At 40.7% G+C, this 12,691-nt stretch overlaps 1 protein-coding gene across 1 annotated transcript in view; it reads left to right on the forward strand.

The window, feature by feature from the left end:
* The first annotated feature begins 2,784 nt into the window (after positions 1-2,784).
* sobp (sine oculis binding protein homolog) overlaps positions 2,785-12,691 on the forward strand; it is a 38,023-nt gene continuing 28,116 nt past the window's right edge. The window contains exons 1-2 of the mRNA XM_022751144.1: positions 2,785-2,890; positions 4,490-4,535. Of these exons, the coding sequence (XP_022606865.1) occupies positions 2,785-2,890; positions 4,490-4,535 (152 nt within the window). The remainder of the gene's footprint in view (positions 2,891-4,489; positions 4,536-12,691) is intronic.

Below are 12,691 nucleotides of genomic sequence, written 5' to 3' on the forward strand. Positions count from 1 at the left end.
GATCGTTATAAAACATCCCTTATCATTAGGGAACATCACCAACATATTGTCACTGCTTTTGTTAAATAATTGGAAATTATAGGTTCAGCTGCATGTTTCATATTTAGTCAGATTACTGTAAATCAAGAACATGCTTACTGAGATTTTACCTCAATGTGGAAACACTTTTGGATCTAATCTGTCTTTAGTTCTGCCCTAACTCATTATGTGTTTGCTTTATGGAAAGTGTCAGATAACGAAACCATAGCCTACTTTTAAATGTCATGTATTTCCAATTCTATGCTAAGATTTAAAAAAAAGAAAGACAGAAATGAATACAAGGTAAAAAAAAAAAAATCCTGAAAAAAATACATTTAAAACAAACAGTTGAAATTATGAAAAACAAGCTTCCTCATGTTTCTGTTCATGTAATACAATCCTTGTGATAATGTAACAGTTTACAGAGAGGGAGATATCCCAGCAGTGTTAGCTTTAACAATGCTTTCATTGAATCCTACTCCAGCTGCTTATTACTGGACTGGAGAGAAAGTCTATCAAGGACAGTTTATACAACCCTGAGCTGCAGTCTCCTCTGCAAAGACTTGCAAAACAAACACACATACACTACTGTAAATCCATATATTAGCCTATATTCTACAGGAAAACTATAATTTGGTTCTAATCCATCCAGCATCATATTGTCCAGATTAAAATAGCAAGAGGCAACAATATGTAGTTATAGCAAAAATCACCCCAAATACCACTGATTCATTTTGATTATGCATGCTTTATTGCAATTTCAATCAATTAAAAATCATTTCTTCACAGTTCTTATGCATATACCTACTGTTTTTAGATTAGCCTCCACCCGTATTACTGCAGTGTATATCGCCACAAGCATCACAGTTACATTACACTAAAGCAAAGTGCTGTAGCTGGAAGAACACCCTAAAGGGGGAATCTTGTGATGCATGTGTGCTGCTGGTTTCCAAGGCAAGAGCAGCACTGTAACACTCAAATCATCTCGCCCTGACCCTGCATCACGGTTCACAGCTCCTGTTCCTGCTGATTTTCTGGCTCAAATGGGTGTCACTATGCCATGAGCAGCATCACCCGGCCCTCTCAGCAGCTTTCCACCTGTCGACTCATTGTAATTCCAGTTAAAGTCAGAGGGCAGCATGTAGCACACAGTTGAAACACACAGATTCATGCCCAAAGCAAAAATCATTTATTAAAGGGCTCTGAATCTATTTCATATGCCAGTAACAGCACTGTTTTGCATTAAGTGAGAGGCCCTACCTGAGGAAATCCAGTGTTATACAACATGCTGTCACACTGTCACAGCATCAACATGTAATTTTAACAGTTTAATAAACAAGACCAACAGCAACTCAAGACAGCTGTATATTATAGCCCAATGCATGTCTACATGTGCATGTTAATACATCTAGATATATAGGGCATACACAGTATACATGCACATGTGATCATGTGAATATTGTGTTTTGCATGCAGATGTTTTCCATCAGAGACATGCATGTGTGCAGGCTGTAAGACAAATTTCCCCCAGCACTATAAAGACTATTTATTTCGAAATCACCAGCTATGATTTATTGGAATGAATGTTTTTAAGGAGTGGATCCTTATGCTACAACTCCAGTTTTTGTCTTTTAACCTTGGATTGAAAGTGAGATGTTCATTATTATTTATCAGTCCACTAATGTGGAAAAAACATTATTTAAATGGGTTTTAAATAATTTTTTGATTTACACCGTTGATGATGTGTTGGGTTGCATGTGGCCTGTATGAGACCTTCACCTAGTCTCTTACAAGTGTCTGATGATGAACCTGATTATGATAAACAGCCTGAGGGAGAAGAAGGAACTAAACTAAAGGTCCAATGGAAACTTTCATTTTCACCACGATGGTTCGGTCATTACAAAATCAACACACCTAAGTCTCCCTTGGCCTTGATAGCGTGTTGCACCGTCTCCCTCATTACGATGAAGGGTTTGCTTTAGGCAGCACTAACACACACACTTTCATTTTCTCATCGAGAATCATTATACACCTGCTCCACTGACTTTTCCCTATGACGTGAAAAGTTTGCAAAAATAATTAAAGCCATGATTTTAATCCCAGCAACAGCCATCGACCTACCGTAGTGTCCTTGTGCAAGGCACTACACTCACTACACCTGCAGAGTTTCCCTGGTAAAGACTGCCAGCTGCGTGTCTCTCCACATGCAGCTAAACAGACTTGATTCTTGACTTTGTGCTGTTAACTGACTGAAGCAGCGGAGTCTGTAACTAAATCTCATTATGACCAACACCAGTAGGTTGTAACACTCATCTGAAGAACAATGTGGGACTGGAGGAGTGTGTGGGCACCTGTTTGCTGCTTACAGACTGTCACCGTGAGGGAGCAGCGCTAAGTGGATGTGACTGCTCTGATTGCACTCCATGGGAAAGCGAGAAGAAATAGCCTACCTCTGATCATCAACGCGTCATATAATGTTTCAGCGGACGCCCCTCCCCCTGTCTCGTTTTTTCCCCTCACTCAACCTCTCCTTTGACTCACAGAGGCGGCTCACCACTGGCACACGGACCGTGGAGGATACGGGCAGAAGATGGCTGACTTAGCCGGGCACCGCAAGCCGTCGGCGGCATCACCAGCGTCACACGGGCCGCTGAAAAGCTGCAAGACATCCGCCGTCTGGCGACTGTAAACAGCTGCCGCTGCCTCTCTCACCCCCTCCTCTCCCCTCCTCACCGCAAATATTGACAGAAGTATCACAGAGAAAACATGGCAGAGATGGAAAAAGAGGGCAGACCTCCGGAAAATAAAAGAAGCCGAAAACCAGCACACCCGGTGAAAAGGGAAATAAATGAAGAGATGAAGGTAAAAGGGGGTCTGTGCCCAGCTGCATGTGATTACGCGTGGAAACAGAGTGGTTGTGAGGAGCATGCATGTGTGTTGAAGCACTAACCAGGCGTTCTCAGTGAAATATATACAATACACTCAAGTGCAACTGGCTGCATGATAGTCAAACTTTGATTTATGATTTTTTTTTACCCAAGTTCTATTGTCCTATCCATATGAATGCCAGCCTCAGCAGCGCACTCCGCCAATATACCGCCTTGCACAATGGATGCGGCACCCATTCACTGCTACTGCTCTCCTAGTAAGTTTTGGATCAGTGGAGAATACAGTGAGCGTTCCTGTCGCTTCATGTCATAATTTCGCTTTTTGTGTGCCCTGCCTTCCATGGCTTACTCAGAGTTAATGGAAAATCCAGTGCGTCAGTGAAGGCGTCAACAGTGCCTCTACTATTAGGCTACTATTAATACTATAACACTACGGCGCAACGGACGGCAGCCAATGTTCATAAGTACTATAAATCAATGGGGGAACACTCGCATATCCACGATGCGTTTACGGGTCCAATGCGACTGTGTGGGTTCGCCTCTGAGTCGAGATGTGTGTTTGTGTTTGTGTTTGTGTTTGTGTTTGTGTGTGTGTGTGTGTGTGTGTTTGTGTGTGTGTGTGTGTGTGTGTTGCCCAGCTGCCCAGAGGCGTGTAATCCAGATGTGCGTCTGTGAGCTTTACGCATTCGACAAGAGCACATTGTCTCCCGTGTTCGGCCTGCACGGTTCAATCCCGATATCCAGCCACACGTTGTTTCTATTGGTGGTTTTTCGCTCGGTGCACATAGTGATATTTGAGCCCTGCGCTCCGTGCGGTTCATTGTGGAGAAAGAAAGTGTTCTTGGCATGTGTGTGTGTGTGTGTGTGTGAGGCAGGCTGTGTGTCCGCTTTGTCTTCCTGCTCCTCATTGTTTGTACACATTTGGCTGGAGACACATAAGCACGCAGTGTTTATGCTGGTGTGGATGGATATGCAGGTGATCACAGCGAGAATAATTCTGGAAATTGTGATTTTAGGCTGTCAGAGGAAAAGCGAGGGTGCTGGCTCTGAGCGAGTCCTGAAACAACCCTGGCATAAAGGCTTTTTGTATTTGAACCTCTCCAAAACACCATTTGTCACTGCTTCTCCTCTGTTACTGTAAAAAAAAAAAAAAAAAAAAGAAGAAGGAAAATAAATATGCAGTTTATTGATGACAATATAGATGGCTCGTTGGGGAGCTCTGCTGCCAAAGAAGCATTTATTATTATCATAGAGCAATCAGGAACAGGCAGTTAGCTACAATAATATTACATGATAATGTAGCCTATTAATTAACAGAGCAATCTGCTGTATTTGAGGTATTTTTCTCTTGATGCAAACCTTTTCAGACTGAATCCTTAGAGATGTCATTGCTTGTTACCAAAAAAATGAACTGGAGATCTCAGAGAAAGGTGAGTTCATTTACTGTAATGATGGAATTTTAACTGTTTGTTAAACTGGAGATTTTACTTGATAAAACTGAAAATATTTGTCATGCTCTTCACTTTGTGAAGGAATACACTTAACCCATCCTTCTGGTGCCTGGTCCTGATGACAGAGGGGAGGGATGCAGGAGGTGGGGGGTTGTCAGGCAGGGTCTCTCCATGGAGAATTTTCCTTATTTCCTATCAGTGGAGTAGTACAAGGAGTCTCAGCAGAGCATTAAAAATGGTATAAATCTTTATGAGCATCCTTAAGGCACAGTGAAGTGTCGTCTTGAGGTATTTAAGCACAAGTTCAGATTTAATTGAGTCATTTTTACAATTGCAGCAGGAAGGAAATATCAGGCAAAAAAATCACCATAAATCTATTTGGGCTCATGTTGTAAAAAAGATAAAATAAAATAAGATGTCTTCTCTTATAATTTATCACATTGACTGTGTAATTATATGATGTCAGTCATCAGTCAGAAATGATGTTTTATTTGCAGGTCTGTATGTTTTCCTGTTAGATGATAGATTTTATGACGCTGGTCATCATTCAGAATTCAGTCAATTGACATCACTTATAATATGTTTTGAAGAGCCGACGTGTCACTTAAACATCTCATTCGATGGAAGCGGCTCAATTTAAGGGTAACTGCAATCAGTCAAGTGGAAGATGCACCTGACCAAATGAAAATGTCAGTTTAGCATGTGGATTTTTTTGATATGTCAACACAAAATGTAAAAAAAAAAAGAAAGAAAAAAAGTCTACAGCAGACGTATTGTTGTATTGACGGTGAGTAGGAAAATCAACACTCTCCCGTGACACCTCCAGTGTCTCCATCAATACCAGAGGAAGTTACTGAGCGAAGCAGCAGATGTGGTTATGGTGTCAAAACACTTTCCAAGGCTACACAAGTTCGATTGTAGCTCACTACAATTTCATCTCCTGTCACGCACACGCACATATTCACTCACACAATGTGTCGTCTGCAAAGTTAAATGAGGAAAACACTGATCCACAGATGCAATTTAAAGTGAGTCTATCTAACCCAGAAAATAGATGTTGCCTACAGTCCTACAGCAACACTGTGATTAATGAGGAAAATCTGGTTTAATAATTATGGATGTATTTAATATGACATAACATGAGGTTATTGCATGTATTGATACAAAGCCATATGTAAACCTGGAGCCATGGATTACAACCTGCAGAGTTGCAGGTAATTAACACTATGCCACTGATTGTATGATGGTCTCCCCAGAGCAGTAAATCCAGCGAGTGAATTTTAATGTATTGATTTTCTGTAGAAAAGGCTCAGATTCCTCTTTTACAACTGTTCAGAACAAAAAGACTCAGTTTGTTGCCTTCTCTTCTTCAGATTCTCTCAGCCTGAATATTTCAGACCAAAGCCAGAGGAAAAAATACTAACACAGACCCACAATGTGCCCTTGTGAGGGATCATACTCCTCTAAAAAACCAACAGTCTGACAGTGTTTCCTTCATCTGGCTGCTTAAAGTGTGCCACGGTAAAATAAGCCCCGGTGAGTAATCAAGGAGAAGGAGGAGCGGGTATGGAGAAGCTGGAGAGTGGGTTAGGAAACAGGGGAGAAAGGAATGTATACAGCGCTGGGCTGGCTAAGCTGTAAAAACTGTAACCTGAGCGTCTCTGCTGGATCAGATATCAAGGAAAGTAGAGGGAAATGAAAGCAGAGGAGAGGGAGAGGCAGAAGAAGTGAGAGGGAGCTAGGGAGTGGAAAAGTGGAGAAGGAGGAGGAGGCAAAGGGAAACTTGGCGTGTGGATTCGGGAATTTTATCACGGTGTACTGTAACCTGCTCTGGTTTCTATCCACAAGGTATCCAGTTCCCACCATCTTCATTACCACAAGTCCTACCAGCCATGTCTGGGTATTAGTGGAGGGAAACAAGGGGGAAGACTGTGGACAAACAGGATTTAAATGTATTTTTATCATTATCCTCAGCTGAGAGTATGGCAGAGGAGTGCCAGCTTGTGAACTGTATCTGTGCTGAAGGTACCATGAGTACATTATGATTACTGTCCACTACACCACTAATTATCCTCCAGATTTAAATGTAAACTTGCTGGAGGATCCAAGGCTCGGGAAAACCACCATATTGTCTCCAACTGGGTTTCTGACTGGGGACTAAATTGATATTTTCCATCTGATGGTTTCCTCTTCTTGACGGCGCATCACAGTGTCACCATCATATCACAGTGCAAGGCAAAGGCAGCAGTAGAGGCAGGGTGATTTAACAGCTGATGGCACTAATCGCCTTAAGTGTAGTCAATATCTATAAATGATATGTGCATACACTGTAAATAGCATACTGTCATAGATGTTTTAACATGGTACAGATCTGTGTAAAGTTAGAATAAAAATGAAGAGTAATTTAGTTTATTAATGTCTATTAAATTTTCCCATTTGATGTCAGAGGAAAAACCCTGTCTCACAGACATTTAAAGGGTTTATCCCTTCAGGGAAACGGATGTGTTCATTCAATTTCATAGATTGATATTTCAGTCTGATAGTAGCCCTAGAGAAAAAAAAGTGAGACTGTCCAAAATGGAAAGGATTTGTCATTTTGGCAGAATGAATGAGCCCAATAAATGTCATTACAATCTTGTCCATTAGATTAGGATATTTATTGTCTACAAGTGGACATATTGAGAATATTAAGATTTGTGGGATTCCTTCTCTGGGGATCATGAATATCCACTGCCAATTTTAAGGAAATGCAGATATTAGTTGTTCATGGACCCAGGTGTTGGTCAAGAGGAATTATTACCTCAGTGGACTTAAACAAAAAGGTCAGGGAGGGTCAATGACATCATTCTGGATCTTCCTCTGGGGACCACGATTATTCACTTATTCACACTTTTCATGGAAATCTGTCCAATGATTTTCAAGATATTATACTTTGGACCAAAGTCTTGCACAGACAGACGGGACAAACCAACTTATCTAACCATCCTCGGGCCATGCAGTTTAGCAAATGTTGCCTTTCTTGAACTTTTCTAACTTCGCGCATGAAAACCTTTGCTTGGCAGCTTCAAACATGAGCAGCACCGCCAGCTGACTTTTGTTCTGTTGGAGGCTTTTAAAAGCTGTTTGGATGATTAAAGCTGACAAACACAGATTTTGTCTGTGTTAAATCAGATGAAAAGGCCATACATCCAGTGTAACATATAGACATCTGTAGCTGCCGCCGTGTCTCCGATGCCTCTTCCTCCCCAGCTCAGCCAGAGCCAAAGTTGGTGCCGCTGCTTTGATGAGCCGCCAACCAGGATTAAATTCCACTCTTAATAATACTCCCACTTTCTCAAAGTAGTAGGGTGACACAGAGGACAGGATGGTAGGAAGGAAAGAGAGACACAGAGAGATGCTGTGTTTTTGTCTCCATGATCTGGTGATTTTACAGCTACATCCGTTTTACTCAGGAGTATATTCAGGCTGGGTTATGCTCCAACTCATTTGTTCAAAAGGAGGATTTTCTCCTTGATGATTTTTTCTGCTCAAGGTTTCATCCTTGCAGTTGGACTAATTGTTGCAGTTGTGCTTGCCAATGGGTGAGCTTTGAGCCTGTCAGTGCTCTGCCTCTTTTTGTTGGACGTGACACTATTATTACAGTAACTGCATTAGAAAAGAAATTTCTGCCTCTTAAATATGATAAATTCTCTTCTCACCCGTCTAATATTATATAAGCTGAAATTTCCATATATGTTTGTTTATAAATCAGGTCTAGCTTCTATATTAATACTGTGAAAGTGTCAAAGCGCTGAGTCCACAGAGAAATGCACACAGCCTGTATTCAGAAACTGAGCCTTAAAACCAGCCATCAGGACTAATTTTTGTGATGTCACAACAAAGCAGTCACTGCTCTCAGCCATGCCCCAAAAAGGTGTCTCCATGGGCGACAACATGGTTGTGTATAGACCTGTCAGAACCTACCTTTACCAGTTACAACTGCAGTTACACCTGCAAAATGAGCTCTCCTAATTACCAGCCTTTACCACCATCTTTAGAAACCTCTGACACCAATAACTGCTCCAAATCCATTCACAGTTGGATGCTGACGCTGTCTAACCATGAAGTGCAGAGAGTTCCAGATGTTCATGCACATGTGTTGTGGGCCTGCTATACACTACACTGAAACCTTCCTGTAGGTGCAGTACGTGCATGCGTGGCATCACCACAACAGGTTGCTTTGACTTCACTTTTCATTGACTCAAACTGTGCCCTGTACCTTTGTGCCACGTCTGCCCATTGACCACCCCACCACAGTGGTATTTCCTAACAGACAAATCAATAACTCCTGTCATTCTTCATTAATAATATCTTCCAAGCGTTTACACCAAGTTCTTCTTATATTCTTCTATGCAGAAACTATTATGTATGTACAAAGAAAAACTGAGGCGAAACTGATCCCAGAGCAGCACTACTACCCTGAGATACAAATACAACGCATCATGAATTTTTCTCTAAAACACAAAACAGAGGGAAAAGTGCTGATGATGCAGGAGAAAATCTGCCTCTGTCACTCCTATACTGTGCCACAGTGTCTCAAATATGCAAAGAGATACTTCTGCCTCAGTCCAAACAAGTGTGTGTGTGTGTGTGTGTGTGTGTGTGTGTGTGTGTGTGTGTGTTGTGTGTGTGTGTTTGCGCGTGCTCATTCCCACTTGTAACTCCCTTACTATAATACCACTGTAAGCAATATCCAAACTGCACTTTGTGTTGGTGCTGTGGTAATTGGATTTGTATCAAGTAATTGAGTCAGTGGACTAACCTGTTGTCTGCAGGCTGTGGACACAGACAGGCTCTGTGCTCCAGGTCATGCTGTGTCAGCGTGTGTGATGAGCCATTCAGGCCATTTCATTCTTTCCTTTTTTAGAGCAACATAGGACATTTATTTTGTGACAACACACCTTGAAGATTCACTTGCCCAAATTAAATCCTGGTTTCAGATACGGCTTCTTTTCCACCCACAGGAAATCAATGAATCAATACTTCAGACCTGCCTCCAGCGGTGAATAGAACAGTCCTCAGAGAAAGCTGGACTCACGCGAGTTAGAACTTGTTTTCTGTCTCTTTTCTCTTGTATGAAACATCATAGACCAGCCTGGTTAATAGACATGAACCTTGTGTGCAATGTGCTGATGCACATCATCAGACACAATTACTGAATGAAGCACTGGCAATAGTTTAAATGTAGTGTTTTGGGAGAAGAGATGACATTGTTCAGGTTAGGCCACAATCTGAATTTGCTTTTTGCACCTTTTCATTCAGAATGCAATGGAAAATGCAGTGATGTATGTCTATATACATGTGTGTGTGTGTGTGTGTGTGTGTGTGTGTGTGTGTGTGTGTGTGTGTGTGTGTGTGTGTGTGTCTATATTTTTGCTGTTAAACTTACATCAGCTAAGAGTCAGATGTGCTGGGTGGCACTAAACACTCCAACATGATCACTCTGGCTCCAACATATCGACAGGAGCTGTTTGTAATTGACGTTTAACTGCTTGATGTAGTGACTGATGGGTGACGGCTGCTGCCATGATGAGATAATGTACAGGGTATAGTGGGACTGGCTATAAATAATGAACTGACACATGTCTTGTCAATTTCATCTGGAACAAACCCACCAGCGATAAGAAAAGCTGGGTCATCTCGGTGGCAACGCACACGGTCCTTGCAAACTTGTAATATGATTGTACGAGCTGTTTCTGTATGCGAATTGACAGGCACGTCCCATACCTAAAGCTATATTTAATCTTCAAGTGTTTATCATTATAAGAATAACTTGAAAAATAGAAAATGATCATCCATCCATTTAGAAAAATTCATCTCAAAGTACCAAGGACCAGTTTTTCTCTAAGCTGACAGTTTAGCGACCTGTGACTAATACTTTATCACAACAGACCAAATAATTACAGCTGATTCATCCCCGGTTACTGTGGCTTGTTTCACGAAAAACATTTTCATCTCTGTGTTACAGTCAAATGATAGCTGAAACATTTACCATAGTTTAGGGTTCAGTGAATAAATGCCTCTGGGAATGTTCCAGCTGAGCCGAGTACGATGATAATGGGCTGTATGCATTAGAAGGGTTATGGTTTTGTTGTGAGTACAGTGTTTATTGACTGTGTTGTGAGAGGCTGTTTATGGAGGAAATACTTTAATGTTTCACCTGCATAAAGTTTTATTCCTTTTTGCATACGTACATTAATCTGTGTTGCTGTGCTGCTTTGCTTCTTTGCTCAAAGCAAAGTGGGTGGAAGGACATGACATAGGCTATACTGTTTTACTGGATTATGATATTTTCTTAACTGTTAATTATTATTTTATGCTCAGTGAGTTATTAATGTTTCTTACTCTGTTGTGATTGTTTCACTTCTTGTATTTTAGCCTACACTAAATATGAAGCTAAATCCAGCAGGCGATTTTATTCTATTTTATAGGCGTTTATTTTAACAAAATGATTGTAAATTAACTACAGCCATCTATAAAGCTCACTAATTAACATGGTATATTTTTTTAATCTTTACAAAAACAATGAAGGACCTTACTGCGTTCAGCCAAAAACACAACCCTTCATAAAACCAAAGCTTGTTGTTTTGTATATGCTCTTGTTCAGATTAAAGGAGCTGTTTTGCTATTGCTACATAGCTAACGTTAGTATTACCAGCTTTAATTACCAGTCTAAAAGAAACGTTGCGAGTTCAGTATCAAACTTCATTCCTTCCCTCACTAAGAGCTCTCTCCCCTGTTTAAAGCAACCCTCTTGTTTGCTTCTATTTCTATTCACTTCCTTTCTTCTACTAAAGTTAGCATGCTAACCAGCTAGCCCTGGCGCGGTTGATGAGCCACTGTAGCGCCCAGTCTGCCCTGAAGAAGTAGCGCTTCTCAGAGGGCGTCTCTTAACCTCTTGTACTGTAAATACAACAATGGCTAAAGCTCTTGGCAAGTTCATTAGTGACTTTTGAGGTGCCTGGTAGCAGATTTGTCACCTCTGAACATAGCCAGGCTAGGTTTCATCTATGTGCTAAGCTAGGCTAACCACCTCCAGGACCCTTGAATAAACAGATTTAACAGTAGTGTTGAACTTCTCATCTACCTCTTGGCAAAACATAGACAAGCATATTTCCCAAAACTCTTTCTGTAACAGTCAGTGCCCAACTGTGGTCAATCATGCTGTGCAGCTAAACATTGTTCAAATCCACATACATTTATTTTAAATTCCAGCAGAGGTCCCAAAGTTTCCAAAGACATCAAACATGTTGGGCTGAATGTAATGAATGTGTGTATAAAAATAATGTACATTGAGAATATTTCCATTTAGGTAAAAGTATATGAAATACGAACTCTTGGGTTTGAATTCTTCGCTCAGTTTTAAAAAAGATAGTCAGTGTGGTTAGGATGTTAACAACCTAAACCCTACAAATGCGTAAAGGGAAACAAAATGGCTTAGGGGTTAAGGCCCACTCAGAACAAACTATACCATAACACTATAAAACAATAAATCATTATATAAATGAATAAAAATCTCAGCCTTGACAAAGAAATATGTATAATCTCTGGCATGTGGTTGGGTCCCTCACCTTCAGATGAAATGAGTGAATGAATCAATGGTCCCCTCGGTCTGTTTAAACCCTGAGCCATTTACAGTGGCAACATTTCCAACCAATCAGGGAGGCTTAAGAAATAAGCAAACTTAAACATGTCAGTAACAACATCAAAACTCTGCCTTTACTATGCAGTGTTTTTTTTTTTGTCCTGTATTGTGATACCTTTTCTATTCTAGTGAGTGTGCTGTGATAGTTTCCCATTCTCTGTGATACAATCCTCCTCTTTTATTGTGAAATGACAGGGGCCATTAGTTAGGCTGGATGGCACTGCAGTGTTTGGACAGGAGTTAGCCCAATTAGGGTGACCTGTACTTATGAAGAAGACCTGGAGTTAAAACCTACATGTGGTTTTCTTAGCAAATTCTTTACATTTTGAGGGAGCTCGCAATATCTCTGCCTAATTAGTTGAAGAAATGTGGTGTGTGAAGTCAAGGTCTCTAGAGAAACACAACAAATGCAGCAAAATAACAAATTTTGCATTTGCTTTTCATAACAAGTGACCTCACAATCTCATTTACTTCATCCTTGGTTACATTTTTATATTTCATGTGAAAATATAAAAATTTTTTAAAGGTTTCTCACTTTTAATTTGCTACCATTTATTTACTACATCACTACTGATCAACACTATAGCAGATTGTATTGCAAGATATTTACAGCTCAAGTATAATATTGTCTACATCAAAGCATGTTGTTT

This window comes from Seriola dumerili, unplaced genomic scaffold, assembly GCF_002260705.1.
Source record: "Seriola dumerili isolate Sdu_G_001 unplaced genomic scaffold, Sdu_1.0 BDQW01000149.1, whole genome shotgun sequence".
NCBI lineage: Eukaryota > Metazoa > Chordata > Actinopteri > Carangiformes > Carangidae > Seriola > Seriola dumerili.